The 16,928-nt window shown below is 36.2% G+C and overlaps 1 protein-coding gene across 1 annotated transcript; it reads right to left on the bottom strand.

The window, feature by feature from the left end:
- Positions 1–223: 223 nt before the first annotated feature.
- LOC129283041 (uncharacterized) lies at positions 224–14,977 on the bottom strand. Its single transcript, XM_064113124.1, has 7 exons — positions 14,576–14,977; positions 9,880–9,905; positions 4,970–5,173; positions 4,435–4,618; positions 3,772–3,914; positions 2,751–3,278; positions 224–1,951 (listed from the first exon to the last, which is right to left on the bottom strand). The coding sequence occupies exons 1-7, from the start codon at positions 14,643–14,645 to the stop codon at positions 1,913–1,915; spliced, it is 1,194 nt and encodes a 397-aa protein (XP_063969194.1). The 5' UTR covers positions 14,646–14,977; the 3' UTR covers positions 224–1,912.
- Between the last annotated feature and the right edge of the window lie 1,951 nt (positions 14,978–16,928).

Here is a 16,928-nt window from a genome sequence, read left to right on the forward strand (position 1 = left end):
ACATTTATGGAAATGTCACCATCCAATAGGAACTTTAAATACTTGATTCTGATTGACTTTAGACTCATATGGTAGTCATTATTGGACGGTTGGTTCCCATATTAGTAATTTTTGTGCAATGATTCCTAGAGCCAGTGAGAATGATTGGATTATAACAGATGGACACTGCTCTGTCAGGGAAGTGCTCACCAGCCAAAAATGCTCTGTCTATCAATTGTATGACCAGACTGACCACTCTGTAGTCTCCAGGCCCGGCAGGCTCTAGTCATGACAGCTAGATGTCACTATGAAAGCCCATCTAAAGCTTTCTTGGTAAAGGGTCAATGGCATGATTATACTCTATCATCTAGAATAAGAATCTCACAATAAGTGTAGGAGTTGGTGACTATATTTTCAGCCATTGATTCTTTGTGAAAGTATGAATTTTGAATTTCTTATCTAGCACCCTCTCTCTGTATCATCATTTTTTTTTATACAAAAGGTCCCTTTGAACTTTCAAAGTTGGTCATTTTATATTAGAAAGTAACATGCAAGGATCATATCCTAAAATTTCTATGCCATCCATTCTTGATAAGTGGATATATATATGTGTCCAATATTCTTATTTTCTTTGGGCACCCAATAAAAAGAATGAATGTTCTTGGAAAATTGTAAAAAATACATCCACTAAAATATGTTTTTATCTAATACCATCCGCACCATGATAGTTTCAGGACACACAAGCTTATATGATATCATAATGGAGAGGAAAAGTGACAGGTGCTTATAGAGTATTTACCAAAATGAAAAGGTGATTTACAAGCTGAATTGGCACTCAACACTATCACCACAAATTGAAGCACTCATGAGGTAAACCTGGAATACCTGCTAAAAATTGGCCGGGTTTCATTTAGAAATTCATGTAAAAGTCTAATCAAGCTAGATCATTTCTGTAACAATACTAGATGAAAAGTATAGTCTCAGCAAATTTTGCATATTGGAGGAATGCATACTGGAGGAATTTCACTGTGCAAACTCCTAAATCGAGAAACAATTGTCAGTCACAATTGTGAATTGTTTTTACCTTAATTAACAGTTCCCACCTCTTAAATCCACATATGGTTCAGCATATGAACCCAAATGCTCTGTGAAGGGTCGGCAGTGTGATTGCATAACTTGACCATCTTGAATACTGCCCCCTTTATTTAAAGATACAGTAGTCGGTAAACCCTCCTGGAATGGAACTTTTACGAGTCATACACACACACAATTCAAAAAAAAAAATTCAGATCAGAATATGCAAACGTGTTATTCACATCGTTTAGTTAAAATTTTTCCTGAGAGGAGAACTGGGCCCCGTCTTACAAAGAGTTGCGATTGATCCAATCAATCACAACTATGGACGGCCAGCAACGTCAACATCTATTATGTATGTTTATTCAAAATATTGATGTATATTCATGCATTCAATGTTTTCTTGAAAATTCACCGTTCTCTTTGTTTACAAAGAACATTGTGCTAATTTTCTGTAGAACTGATGGATTTCAATATAGTTTAGATTGATTGGATCAATCATAACTCTTTGTAAGATGGGGCCCAGATATCTATGGTTCCAAAGGACTTCACTGGGACAGATTTACTTGTAGTTGAATTCATCTTTTGTAGGACAGCTGTATTCATGAAAGGTTAGTATATGATGACGTGATGGTCCAGAGTAAGCACGGGTTTAGGAACATCTTGCCAGCTTTCAGATTGTCATCCATTGTCTACTCAAAATTTCAATGTCTTTCATCATTACTGATAAGCTGATAGTTATTATATCATTATGTCCCTACATATCCCCCAAGGAGTGGAGAATGTTTTGAGTGATCCATGGCAAATGAGTCTTTGATGATCTGACCAGTCTTCCTGTGCGAGTTTGTAGGCCCATTTGTCATAAAATGACACATCTGGACTTCTGTCTTCTCCCAACCTGAGAAAGAAAGAAAGAAATCAAATTTATCATGGGTATTCAGGAAAAGATTCAGATAACTACCATTAGATTTTATATCTCATTAATAGTATTGCAAGATTTCATCTTGGTATAAAGATTGAATGAGGTTCAGGTATTGGTGAGTGGAATGATATTGGTTTTAATCTCTGCTTTTCTGCTGACTGGAAATTTTCCTCCTGCAACTTTATCCTCACTGTTATTCCGATATCCTAGTAGAAAAACGAGAAAGCGGCATTCATCACCATCATCATCATCTGATATATATGATTGAGGTAATAGATCTTCATGCATTCAAGAATTCCAATTATATATATATGTTGGGTATTTGAGCATAGTATTTGTGAACTGTGATAGATATGTTTCCCAGATATTTTACATCACATGGGATATTTTCTTTTTCATATTTCTGCAATGCTATATGGAAAAAGATTGTGCAATATTTGAGGTCAATTTTCTAATATCTTGTTTTTTTACTAGTACCCCATTTACATGGTGGTTACCATTGATTGCAAGTTTACTGTAACTGCATTTGATCAAATTGAAAATTAAAATATACAGCTACTATTTTTACTACATATTTGAGGGCAGTGCTGTTTTTTGACTTAAATCGTTTGAAATAATGTAAAAGTTTTGTTGCCCTCATCTCGATATAGCAAAATATATTCCAGCCTGGTAATGTCAAGTCAAGTTAGAAAAGTCAAAGAGCTTCATGAAATCCTCTGAAGACCTGATAGCTATTTTAATTCTATGACATTGATTGAGGAATACTTGAACTCACCAGGTTTTCTTGGTCAATGACAGGGTGTTCCCAAGCTGTGGATGTCCCAGAGGTCTTTCTTGATATTGCCTCGTCGTGACGCTTTGACGTTTCTAAATTTTGTAAACTCACTGTTCTTTTTGATTGGCTGCCTCTATTGCTCTGATCAAAAGCGATTCCCCCATTACCCTTAGGTGGATTTGCAGATATAGCTTCAAGGATTGTCTTATCTGCTTCTGTAGGCAACACAGATCCACTGTCTTTGGTCATAGAGCAGGAGTCTACACTCTCTGGCGTTATCTTCGTCCTACTCTTTTCTAGCTTTTCCGAAGCGATGATATCCCTTTCGTCCTGTTCATAACATCCTGCTGTGTCCCTAAAGTCTGCAATGGAAGCGCAGATCTGATGTTCTCTGTGAGTCCTGCGGCCACACGTACAACTTGTTGGTTTAGAAGGCACGTTACGAGGTCTTGGAGGAAAGAACAGTGGCTGTAGGGATCCTTGATTCCTGGATGGCTTGTTTGTTTTAAGTTCTTGTTGATCTGATGGCTTTTGAGGTAGAAACACAAGTAGCACAGTGCTTATCATATGTTTGAATGTCGCACAAAGCATCTCTCAATATTTGCTTTAAAACCGAGTTCAAGTCCTTAGTAGTGGCAAATAAATGCTTTGAGACAGTCTTTACAATGAAGAAGATTTTTTTATAATTTTTGTCAGATCTGACGTAAAACAAAACCTAGTGAAAACCAAGTGAAGTACTTTCGAAATGCCAAGTACCGTCAAGGACAAGAGATTTACGATTATAATGTATATGAAATTACATTAGTATATTTGTTTAAAAATTACTTGTAGAATAGTACTAGTGCACCACTTACTTGACGCCATTGTGGTAATGATTTCCTTCTCTTCACAAAAGCCTTGAACACGCCTTGTTACAGAAAAAATGCTATTTGAAGTTATTATGTGACTATCTTGTAAAAACATATATAGTAAAGTATTTCCTTGACAAATTAAAAAGAAAACCAATATTTTCCTGATTTACCTTCAGTGTAATGAGGAGATCAAATGGGAAGCCATCTGGATCTTCAAGACAATCTTGGAAGAAAAGTTGGGTTTGCGCCCTCTCACGTTTGTGTAAGCCACCATCCAAGTATGCAGCAAAGATCAGACCATTTATATGACTTTCTATAGACAAGAAAAAAAATTATACTCCGCGCTTCAAAGATTTTGTAAGGTTTCCTCTTTATATTATATTTGTCTAGACTTGCCTTTTATTCCGTGTCCTTTTAAAAAAATGTTGAACATTCCTCAATTCGGATGTTTGTGACTTCATGTGGTTTCCTCCACAGTGTGCAGTTACATTATTTAAAAATCAGCTTGGCTTTAAAAAGTGAATATATGTATATGAGACAGAGTCATCATCCTGAGACATTTCTTCAATCTGAAAAAATCTATAATTGTCCTCTATTTCTCTCAAGAATATTAAATCAGAAATTATAACCATAATTCCTATTGATAGGGGTGATAGGTCCTGTCACCCCTGGGAGAAGGAGATGTGAAGCCTTTTTTTTCATATATCCTTGCTTCCCCTCCTCATAATGAAATCATGGTTCTGCCTTTTCCCCAGGGAATTTTCATGTTGAGGGTGCACTTGGGCAGATGGAGGACGGACATGCATAGAGGGGGAAAGTATAATGAAGAATACCGTTATTATGCTTCTTGCTTGGTAGACAATCCGGACGTCTCATATCATAGTTGATGTTTCCACCAGAGAGGGTCCGACTGTAGGTAAGAGCATAGACCTGGTCTACCACTAGGCCAGATTGGGTCAGATCCAATAACCAGCTGATAGATCCACTGGAGTGCCTGGGTCTCCTTGTCAAATAGGTCTGGCGAGAAAATTGATAAAACTTGATTATACTAAAGAGTTGGTGATATGGATAACTTCTCTTGCACTGATGTCATAATGAATGAAAGTTGTTCAGAAAAGGGGGGGCAATCGCCCCACCCCCACCAGCGGGACAACACTGCCTGGTCAAGAGAGTAAACTCTTCATGTCCTTTTTAAATTCTTCTGTTAAAGTTTATCCACATCACCCCCCTTTTCCCCCTGAAATCTCAGATTTCATATCTTTATCTATGAATCCCTGATCGGAAAGAAAATATCAAGCCCTTCCCCATGCCCTTGCCACCGCCCCTCCCAGAGAACTAAATCTAGCACGTCACTCTTCTCACTCTTACCCACTCTCCGACTTGAGGCCCCTTGTTGGCGTGGTATCGCTGCATATTGACGACAGTGAAAGCGCCCTCTTTCCACCCCTTGAGGGCAGGTTCCTTTCGACCATAGCGATAATAAACATCTTCTCTGGTGCTGTACCTCAGATGGAAGAGCCTCGCTGTCTTCTCTTCTTTCGAGAGCGTAAAGATGTTGCCTGGAGTCTCGACCTGTTTATATAATCATTAACGTGATGATTATCACAATATTCCATATCAAGGTCGACCGTGAAAAATGACAATTCCTCCGTATTCCAATTCCCATATATCCAAAGATCATTTCATAACAGAAAAAAGTGTTGTTTAATAGGGCTCTACCTGAGAGAACTATGTATTGTAGAAAAGAGGATGACATAATCAAATTTTGTTTAAGTACACAAAAACACCATTTGTGTTTAATATTTAGGGAAATTTCCAGCACCAAATGTAATCCATGTTTAATTGGTCTTTTCGAAAAATATAAGGATCACATCCCCGTACATTTTCCCCGTGCATGAGTACTGGTCACTGGCGTACCTAGGATTTTCCAGAAGGGGGGCGAATTTTTGGAGGAAAGTTTGTCCGCGAAAAAAAAAAAGGTCTTCAACCGCAAATAAAGGATTTCTTACCAGAAAAAATTGACAAAAAAGGTCCCCTGTATCAGTTGTGACTCGTCAAGGGGGGGGGGGGCAGGGACACGTCCCCTGCATTTGGTACGCTAGTGGTACTGGTCCCCACCCCTGTCTAAAAGAAATAAAAATGACGATAAATATTGGGAAATGGTTGCTTTATTCGATGTCAAGGAGATACAAGTTAATAACCCATCCCTTTTCGATAGTTTCACAACCTAATCACTCGCATCTTTCCGTAGGGCGTTTTACCCCCTCCCCGACAAAATCATTTAATTGGGATTTGTACGTTAAGAGCATTTCAGCATCATAATTTCCATTGAATATCCTATAAAATTTGGCCATTTAAGCATTTCAACTTTAGACTTGTTACAAAAGAAATCATTGATATCAAACTTATTGATTTTAGGGTTTGCTCGCTTTACTCGCTCAATTTTCTCACCTTAAACGCAACGTATCTAAAATCAAGTATGATTTTGCCTCATTATGCCTCTGTCCTTAGCTCCCATCACCCCTCCCCCTTTTCCTCCCAAGTCTTCCTCTCCATTTCCCTTATTTTTCCGCATCCCTTCCTCCGTACCTCATGTGGCAATGTTTATGGAGGCAAATAATTTCATCATACACTCTTCACCTCTTATCAAAATACAGATCAGAGGTTCGGAATTATTTAATCGATGAATCTACGTCCGTATGCTCCCCCTTCTAGAAATGTTATAGGTCAACTAAGAATGGTATATTAGAGATGATTATGTATTTGGAAATCGTTTCAACATCGGATGTATATACAACATTGAAGTTCAAATAGTAAATTATGAGAATGTTTCAAGATCGTATATGTGTAAAGGCATGTAAGAGATATAATGGGCCCAATTTCATGTTCATATATAGCATATGATTTCGAAGGTAGCCTGTATCAATTAATTTATTGATTGATGGACAGAATGCTTGCTTGGTCGGTTGATTTACAATGCGAATTTTTATTGTTCGAGCCGACTGTTTGATTAATGGGAGATTACTAGATTAATATTGATCGATAATAATTTGATTTCCATTATAACATCTAAATCAAAGCATTATAACAATATAATAATTTGGTATAAATTAGAACCATGATATCCTAAAAAATGATTTGATTAGTTTGCTAGAGATTACACTGCAAAAACTCTGGTGTTGATTTAACACCAGCCCGGAATTTATATATGTCCACACCAGAGAAGTATTGAAACAACACCAGTTTGGAATCAAACCGATGCTGTTTTAATACTAATTGGTGTTGTATAAACACCTTTCTGGTGTTAGACCAAAACGAAACTGGTGTTGTTTAACACTTGTCTGGTGTGGACATATAAAGATTCCGGGCTGGTGTTAAATCAACAACGGAGTTTTTGCAGTGTACTGTTTGGAATTGTTCCAAAGAAGAATAGAAATATATTAATGGAAGCCTATCAGTGAGCATTTAACAACGAATAAAAGTTTATAAGATATTCAAGTTAATTTAATGACGCCATTTATATTGTACACCACCATAGACATAGGCCAACATATTATAGTTATATAAACTGACATTTTGTCAGAAAGTATCTATTAGCTTTTATCTGTGCATTGAATATATAATTCAGACACAATCATACATGTCATAAGTACCGTTGAAAAAATATATATACATTTATCATAATCAAATAAGTGAATCTAATCAAATGAATCAATTTACTGTACGCGACATGCCGTTTGCAAGTGACATCATGGAAATATGTTAAGTTGGGCCTAATTGACCGTAAACCAAAATTTCGCAAATTTATCTGGCCTTTTTCTGCTTTTTAAATTTTTCACGACGGATTTGCCATACATTTTTACTATTTTGACTTTGTTTAAATATTGGAATGCTATTATAGGACCACTTTTATTATTGAGCTTTAAAAAAACACCTTCAAATGCACGTCGTACAGTTTCATAACAGTCCAAACTGCATAACAGAAAAACTGGTTCAATTGCTTTTCCAATCAAGTTCATTCACTTGGCACTGATTTGGCATCAAGAGGGGTACAATATCACACCCTCTCTTCGTCCGGGGTAACAAATATTGCACCTGTATGGGTGTAAGAAATGACAAACTGTACCCCATGGGGTCGATTGTGCGCCCCTCTGGATGGGATGCTGCTATTGTTATATTGTTTGGCAGTTCAAAAATCAGTGCTTGAAGTCTGCGTGACGTCATCAAAGAGGTGGGTTGAAGTGATCACCAATCGTAGTAGATCTAGGTAAACTCGGATTCATTCAATAATAGGGCAAGGTTTGGCGTCTATATGTGTGTGTTTTTTATGGATTCATAGCCATACGCATTGGGGGTAAGGGGAAGTGGCACCCCATAAATGTTTAAATATACCTTTCTATGTAAAAAAAAAATAGGTACTAGTTTGTACCAAGTTCTTCCCTTTCAACCATAAATGAGAAAAATCCACCTCGATCTCTTTGCCCATCACTTTATTATACTACCTTATTTCGAACATTTGACGGATATTTTTTTTTTCATTCTATTTAAATCTGCGTACGGCCTTTGAAGTAAGACATGTGAATATGGAGTAAAATTCTCGTATACAGCTGCAAAAAAAACCAAAAGGTGTAACGATACGTTTTTAAAAGAAAAAACAAACAAACAAACATTGCTCTCTTTCATTTCCCATCATCACCTCACATTTAATTTTTGTCAATAAAGGGTGACCCACCGTCCCCTATAACCACCCTGGGAGCTTCACCAATGATTATAGACATTGCATGGCTTCACCTGGCTACTGTGTTGAAAAAATAGTGTTTGACATGGAATAACAATGGCTGATGATCAGGAAAGAACAAACTTTAGTGAGTTATCCTTCAAAGCACGTTCGGTTGACATAAAGAACAATCATATTGATTTATGAAGGCAATCTCTTTACCTTGATCATCATAATTGTTATGTTTCTTTCTCAAGTGGATGAGAGTTAATTATATTTTCAGTCAATACCGTAGACTCATACTCATATTTTCTAATTCGAATCCTTTCTCAGTTTTAGCTAGTTCATAAAACCTTTACATTTGATTAAGGGTATGTAATTATTTTCATCAGACAAAAAACATGGACAAACAAAACATAATTTGATGAAGATATTTTCTATTGTGCCGTATATGGGGGCAGGGGCGTCGCTAGGACTTTTCCAGTGGGGGGTGGGAGCCCTGATTACCGACAAATATCGGTACCGATTACCGACGTCCGGAGACCTGTCATGCGAGAGATCCTCATTCTCCTTAGTCACATTTTTTCCCTTCATACCAAGGGACAGTTCTAGCTATGATAAATATGGGGAGGGGCAAAAATATTTTCATTCAAAGTTTATCCGTCGCGGCTGCCCAAATGTTTTTTTTCTTTTGTAATAGGGGTTAGTCCTAATTAAATTTTCATTCTTAAAAACAAGATAATGTATTTCATATGGCCTGAGTATAAAAATACCCGCGAGCGCGAAGCGCGAGCTGAAATAAATGGCCTGCAAAAAGACAGTTAAAGACAGTTCGCAGTTATCCATAAATAGAATATATATATCACCAGTTCAGGAATGCAAGCTGATTTTTTTTTTCGACCTGAAAACTCCCCGGCCATCCTCGTAAATATCTGCTTTGAATATATGGAATCCAGTATGAAACATTTCTATTTCTTACATGCCAGGTCGTAGCCTCTCTCAAGATCTAATGTCAAGAACAACCGTTGTGTAATATACGTATCCAATTATCATGATTCGAAATCAATGTACGAAGGAGGGATCGACGTACGTGTCCCCCACCCCTGCCGTTCCGTGTATTAATTAAAATATTGAACAATCTTGTTGATAAAATTGCATGAAAGACCAAGACTTTCACCCAATATATAATATTTGTGATTTATTTAGAGGTCCAGTCATCCCGAACACCCATTAATGCTACAGTGTTGATAATTGGCATAAAACATACAAATTATGTTGACATATTAATATGACCTGAATTGAAAAGGGAACAATAGAATGATTTATATGCCAAGTCACCAAAACATAACAATGGATTTTATACAACGAAAATATATTATATTTTCGTTGTATGAAATCCTTATTTCCAGTTGGTTCATATACTACGTTAGTTTTGCACTTTCATTTGTAATTTCATCAAATAACGCTTTCATACTGCGTTGGCCATTTCTAATATTCTTAGTCAGTATCTTTTTATTATCTTTTTAGTAAGAAACGAAAGGAGGCTACTAAACGAACTTACCTCATCTGCTAATTCCTTTAGGAATCCTGAAAAATATAAACAAACAAAATATTCACTCTTATATTAATCATTCAACAGTAGTCCTACGAGAAAAAAAAATCAAATAATTCTTGATGTTTGATGATTTTTATAACAATACAATACAATATTGGTATTTATATATAATGCTCTTTTATAGTCTTCACATTAGCTGTATCACAGCGCCTTACAAACAAACAAATACTCTTGGAAAATATTTTATGAAACAGCCCAAACGAAGCAAGTCATTTTCAGCACCTTTATAAAAAATAATAACAAAAAGATATATACATGTAATCCTAAGGCTTTAAGTATTGCGTAATAGAAATCCATTAGCTGTATGAAGACACTCATAATTAAAGGTGCATGGGTGGATCCAGGATTTTTCGAAAGGGGGGGGGGGGTACATTTTTCCCAGGAAAAATTTGATAAGCCCCCCCCCCCCAAAAAAAAAAAAATAGAGTTTTCAACCAAAAATTAAAAAAATTAAGGTGATTTCGTCCACGAAAAAAATTGACAAGCAAAAAAAAAAAGGTCTTCACTTTCGAAAGGGGGGCGCACTCCTGTTTTAACGGCATTTTTGCATCACAAATTTAAACTACCTCTCAACGGGGGGAGGGGGGGGGGTGCACGGGTCGGCTGTACCCCCCCCCCCCCTGGATCCGCCAGTGAGTGTAGATGTGATTCCCATGATGTCCGCATGCCATTTACAATTAGACACAGTCTTCTTTGTGATTTGCATAGCAACGCGTATATATGGCAAAGAAAGTCAATAATACTAACCAATTTATGAGTAGCCTATTCATTAGGGGAACACTCCATCGCAACGATCTATTACTACATCAATTTGTCAATGGATAATTGATTACTGAAAGTGGACAGGAAATTGTGTGTTTCAATTATAAGGACCAAGTATACAAATATCAATCCATTAAATTAAATCCAGAATTAGGTTTGTCACGCTGCATGCACATATTTAGATGAATGAATTCATATACGGTTGGAGAAATATCGTATCACCGGAACTGTTACCAGATAACTGGGTCGCTTTTATAGTCCAATTTTCTAAACCAATCTCATTAAGCTCACGAGAGTCATTTATTTTTTGGAAAAAAACGTTGAGAATTGACAATAAAAATACTCAGTAGGCATATTCATCTTTGAAAAATACACAAATAAATTGGTTGGGTTCCTGTCTAATTCACGCTATTTTAGTATTTACATCGCTATTGTTTATACCGAATATCGGGACTGAATATTATTGTGAAACTGATTGCGTGCAATTGAAAAGTCATCCGTTCTTCATTATCATATATACATATAGGTACTTCTTTTAATTCATGGCCCTGTAGAGTATTAGTTCCAGTCGAATCTGAAAATACAGCTCCTCAGATACCCCAACGTAGATGCATTTTTAGTTATCATAATAGTCTTATTAATTTCATCTATAACTCTTTAACGACATTATTCATAAGAAACACTGGAATTACAAATACGAAGACTACTACTACTACTACTACTACTACTACTACTACTACTACTACTACTACTACTACTACTACTACTACTACTACTACTACTACTACTACTACTACTACTACTATTACTACTACTACTACTACTACTACTACTACTACTATACTACTACTTCTACTACTACTACTACTACTACTACTATTACTACTACTACTACTACTACTACTACTACTACTACTACTACTACTACTACTACTACTACTACTACTACTTCTACTTCTACTACTACTACTATACTACTACTACTACTACTACTACTACTACTACTACTACTACTACTACTACTACTACTACTACTACTACTACTACTACTACTATTACTACTACTACTACTACTACTATTACTACTACTACTATACTACTACTTCTACTACTACTACTACTACTACTATTACTACTATACTACTACTACTACTATTACTACTACTACTACTACTACTACTACTACTACTACTACTACTACTATTACTACTACTACTACTACTACTACTACTACTACTACGAAGAAGAAGAAGAAGAAGAAGAAGAAGAAGATGGTAACCTAGTTTGGAATTGCCAACATATTATTCATCACAAACGTACCGGTATAGTTTATATGGGTCTACGTACATTACCCTATACGTTTTCAACTCTCATCTTCCCTGTATATATAGTTGTCAGGCAATTCTGATATTATTGATCATATTAATTTATCGTTTATCATTGATTAGCTTTGGACAGAGGGGCAGCTTCACACAATGGCCAGGTGACCATGAGGGTAATTAAGATAAAGGCATTCGGTGTATGACAACACTTGTACACTAGTCGGTCGACGCTTAGTTTTCTACATGTATATACAATAACGATGTATGGAATATGGAAATGGTCGATATGCATATATTTGAAACAATCTTCAATGGATGTCAATAACCACTGGCGTAAATCCGTGTTGAGGGGTGGGGGGGATGACTGAAATATTTTGGCATTTTTTTTGCAATCATGTTTTTATATATGCAAGGAATTGTAATTGATATGTCCACAGTGGCGTACCGTGGGTCACGGCATTGTGGGGGCACCAGCAAAATCTTTGAATCACTGAGTGAGCGCGCGAATCGCGCTCAGTTGCTAGTTATTCTGACCTAATAGAGACATTTTAAGGACAATGTCATTGAACGGATATGTATCTCACTGATCAAATTATGCGAGCGCGAAGCGCGAGCTGATTTTTTTTAATATTCACACCTAAAAAGGGACATTACAATCAAATTTGCGTAATCATGATAGTTACCTGTCTCGCTTAACAATGCGAGCGCGAAGCGCGAGCTGAAATTTTCGTATATTTTGACCCCAAACAGCGAGATTTTAGGGAATATATTTTAGGAATCCATTAAGAGTATGCATATCTCACCATAGTCATCTAATGCGAGTGCCAAGCGCTTGCTGATTTTAGTAGAATTACATCTGAACACATGAAACACTTTTTGTAGTCATTGCAATCATGATTATCATACGCATCTCACTAATCAAATATTGCGAGCGTGAAGCGCGAGCAGAAAATTTAGATAAGTTAGATAATTCAGACCTGAAGTGGGGCATTCTAAGGTTTCTTTGTAGGAATTAACTTGGACCATACGTATTTCATTAACCAAATGAGGCGAGTGCGAAGCGCGAGCTGAAAATTTTTGATATTCAGATCAGAAAAAGGGACATTTTAAGGACTGATTTTAGGAATTCATGAAGAGCAGACATATCTCACCAATCCACTAATGCGAACGTAATCACGGACAGGAAATGTTTTTATATATACGAAGACCTTAACATGGGGCAATCACTTTTTGAGTCATGTAAAAGAAGCATAGGCCTATGTCACTACATAAAACAATGATAACTCAAGTGCTAGGAAATATATTTGGTTTATATTGACTTGAAAAACGGGATGTTTTAGTACAACAGGATTATATATCTCGTTGAACAGACAATGCGAGCACCAGGAATAATGAAGACGTAGGCCCTGGGCAAATTATGTTTAATAAAGTTATGATAAAAATGTTTCTTATGTAATGTAACATAACATAATTATAATATAATATAACATTATAATGAATAATACTTTCTTCTTTCCCACTACGTTTCTTTTCCTTTCTCCCTCTTTTATCTTTTTCCCCATTTCCCCGGGGTTTTTTTGTCAGCCGATGGGGGGAGCATGTGCCTCCCATGCCCCCCCCCCCGTAGTTACGCCACTGTATGTCCATATGGCAAATACCCCTCCAATATTATTATCTTTTTACCCCATGATGGTTTAATGGTTTTATTAGAGATTACATTCAAAATTTTTTGACATTCCATCTTAATCCCTTCCCAAAGACATTGATGAATTGGAAGAAACGGGGGTTTCTCTTCAATGTTATAATAAGGACATAAGTATTTCGTTTGGAAATGGTGAACTGGCTCTTTATTTGCATTTTATGATTCAATAATATTGTTTTATTTGTTAAGCGGTATTTTAGGAAGAATTTTCACCAATAAAACAATTATCTCTTGTGATTTTTTTTAAATTTCTTTCGTAAAAAGTGGGGGGGATGATTGTACAGGCCATCCCCCCCTCCTCGAAAAGTGGGGGGGATATATCCCCCCCATCCCCCCCGGGATTTACGCCAGTGTCAATAACCAAACAGTCACGTTTAACAAAAACACATTTGATGGGATGATCATGAATATGAAAATATATTTGATTACTGATTCTATGTTCATCATTGGTATCAACAATTATATACTTTTTTTGTTGTTGAAAAATTGGAGTGGAAATTGTTAATGAGAATCCTAGTTTATAGAAACTGGTCATCCTTTAAAAACATGATTAATATCTGATTTGCCTCCGATACACTGGCTAATGTCATGATCGAGCTTTTTTAAGGGGGAAACAATAACATTCCATCTTTTATTTATTTCAAATGTGTCTTTATTTATTTTTCTTTTTAACAATCTATGCATGATGATTTTAAGGCATTCTATATTTCATACATCTACATATATATCAAAAGCGCAATAACCTGACTTTGCATATCAACGTAGCCCCTCTGTGCAATAGGAGACAACTTGAAACTATACAACTGTTTTTCAATGACATTAAGAAAAAAATGTTAAAAATGATAGATCTACTCACGTTTTTTATCACTTCTTGTCGATATATTCATGTGTCCTTCTTTGGAATTGTCAATACTCCCTTCATCCATAACGCCAAATTGTGTATTCCGTTCTCGATTAATAAACGCACTTCTGCGACTGCGATGTCATTTTATCGACGGTGTTATTCCAAAATGAAAGCACGCAGCAGGGAAAGAAACAGTCACCAGTGACTGCGTAATTACTATAATTACCCGTAAGATTTCGATATACTACATTATATCGTTTTAAAGCTGCTCATAATTCAATATCTATATTTCATACAGCATCCCGTTGCATAGATCATTCATTGTTCTGGATAATCGAAGGGAAATCGATAAGTCACAATATGAGCGATCCCTTGATTAAAAATCCCCCATAAAGCATTGCCAAGTCGTGTACTGAATGGTTCGTGTTCGCTTATTGTTTGGAAGGAATTGTTCGGAATGGAGTTCTGAGATGAGCAGTTGAGATAATGTAACCTTGGAAACAACCTGGTAACGTTCAAAGATTCATGCTTGTCAGTCTCATTAAGGCATCCGCAAACCTTACGACTAGTCCACGTTCCGATTTTTTGAACAAATCGCATTTTGCTTATTTTCTGAAAATATTAATAAATCGTATTTTTAAAGGTTTTAATTACCTGTACGAATACTAAATCTAACAATCTTTGATGATTGCAATTAAGCCTTTATTTTGGAGTAAAGACCAAATTGGTTTCAAATCGTAGCCAATAGTACAATTCCTATGACGTCATTACGACTAGATATTCAATTCGCTTTTTATTCTAATAAAGATGGTAGCATAGTCATAAACCTAGACATATATTTGAACATCATAGATATTCGTATGATGATTTGGAACTTTAAGCATAAAGATGTTCCACGTCTCAATATTCGCATCAAATTTTACTGCGATTTATTCTAACATCGGGTTGCTGACCAGTCGTAAGGTGTTCGATGGCGCCCTTGCAAAGATCAACAAATGGGGGGGGGGGGGGGGGGTTAATAAGAAGCACCCGAGGCCTTATCTTAAATGGTAACACTAAACTAGGGTTAAAATGGAACTACCTTGCGGTTTGCATTGTCAATTTAACTTATGTTTTGATGTACCTTATATGAAATAATATACTCTCTGTCGACGGAACCACCTCACACAAATGATGTACAAGGAGGTTCATAAAAAGTAACTGAAAGAATCTACCGATTGTAATTGGCTTTGGTCATCATTATCATCAATAATATTAAGGTCCGAGTATTACACTTTTAAGAAGAGAGGGGTTGAAGAGGGGTCAACAGCTAGCGAAAGTGATATATGGACCTAAACTAGTTTACTCCCATATTCATTTTTTTTTGCATTCTTTAACAAACTGAAGGATTGCAAGGCATAACACCGATTAATATAGACTACTATACAAGCTGGATTCCATACATTGCAGTTTATTCATATTTACTGACAGATTAAAAGATGCGTTGTTCATCCAAATCCCGAATAAGAATTCTGAAAATGTAAAAAAAAAACTTTCATATTTTTATAAAGACACATTTTTTTCAAAGTACCTTAGTCATTCCGATCGTGGAGGTATGTTCAGCAGAAATCTTTTGAAAAGGAAAATTATAGGTCATCGGCTATTAGACTAATTGGTATTTGAATAATTTATAGCCAAATCGCACGCGCACGACATTATACAACCAAAATGTATTCAATGGCATGGGTTTGTACATTGTCGATAATTCATTGTCTGTGACGTCAGACCCTGGGAGGTACTTACTTCATGATTTAATTATCTTTTGTCTGCAGTATCAAATTAGATCTTGTATGGATGTGGTATGTACATTTCTTTAATCGTCAGAGTGAAGCCTTCGCTATATTGGCTACGAGCTACATGTTCTAAGCGAGATAATTAGTCAAAAGAAATTTCCTCTTGCTCTTGCCCCCCTTAATCACATACTTTGTATTGATCCGTCTTCTCTGTGTCTGCATTAATTTTTATTTTCTTGGTTTGGTATAGATCTGCCCTCTCTCAATTTCTCTCTTTCGGTTATATATACTCCCCTCTTCCTTTCGCTCTGTTTATCAGTCTCAGTTAAAATTCCAAGATCCATGCACATTCAAGAAACATATACACAAATACAATTTATATTGTATCTTGTTGAAAACTGAAATAAACTCATTCTATTTCACGCTTTGTTTAGCTCATAGTAGTTCCCGTGTCCCAGAACTTATGGAACATGCTCGCTAATGAAAATATGCCCCTTAACATCCCCCCTCCCTTTGAGTTCGTAAGTGAGAAAAATCAAATGAGGATGTAAAAGAAGAAAAATAAAGAGCATATGGAAGAAATGCGTGTTTTT

The sequence above is a fragment of the Lytechinus pictus genome, chromosome 2, assembly GCF_037042905.1.
Source record: "Lytechinus pictus isolate F3 Inbred chromosome 2, Lp3.0, whole genome shotgun sequence".
NCBI lineage: Eukaryota > Metazoa > Echinodermata > Echinoidea > Temnopleuroida > Toxopneustidae > Lytechinus > Lytechinus pictus.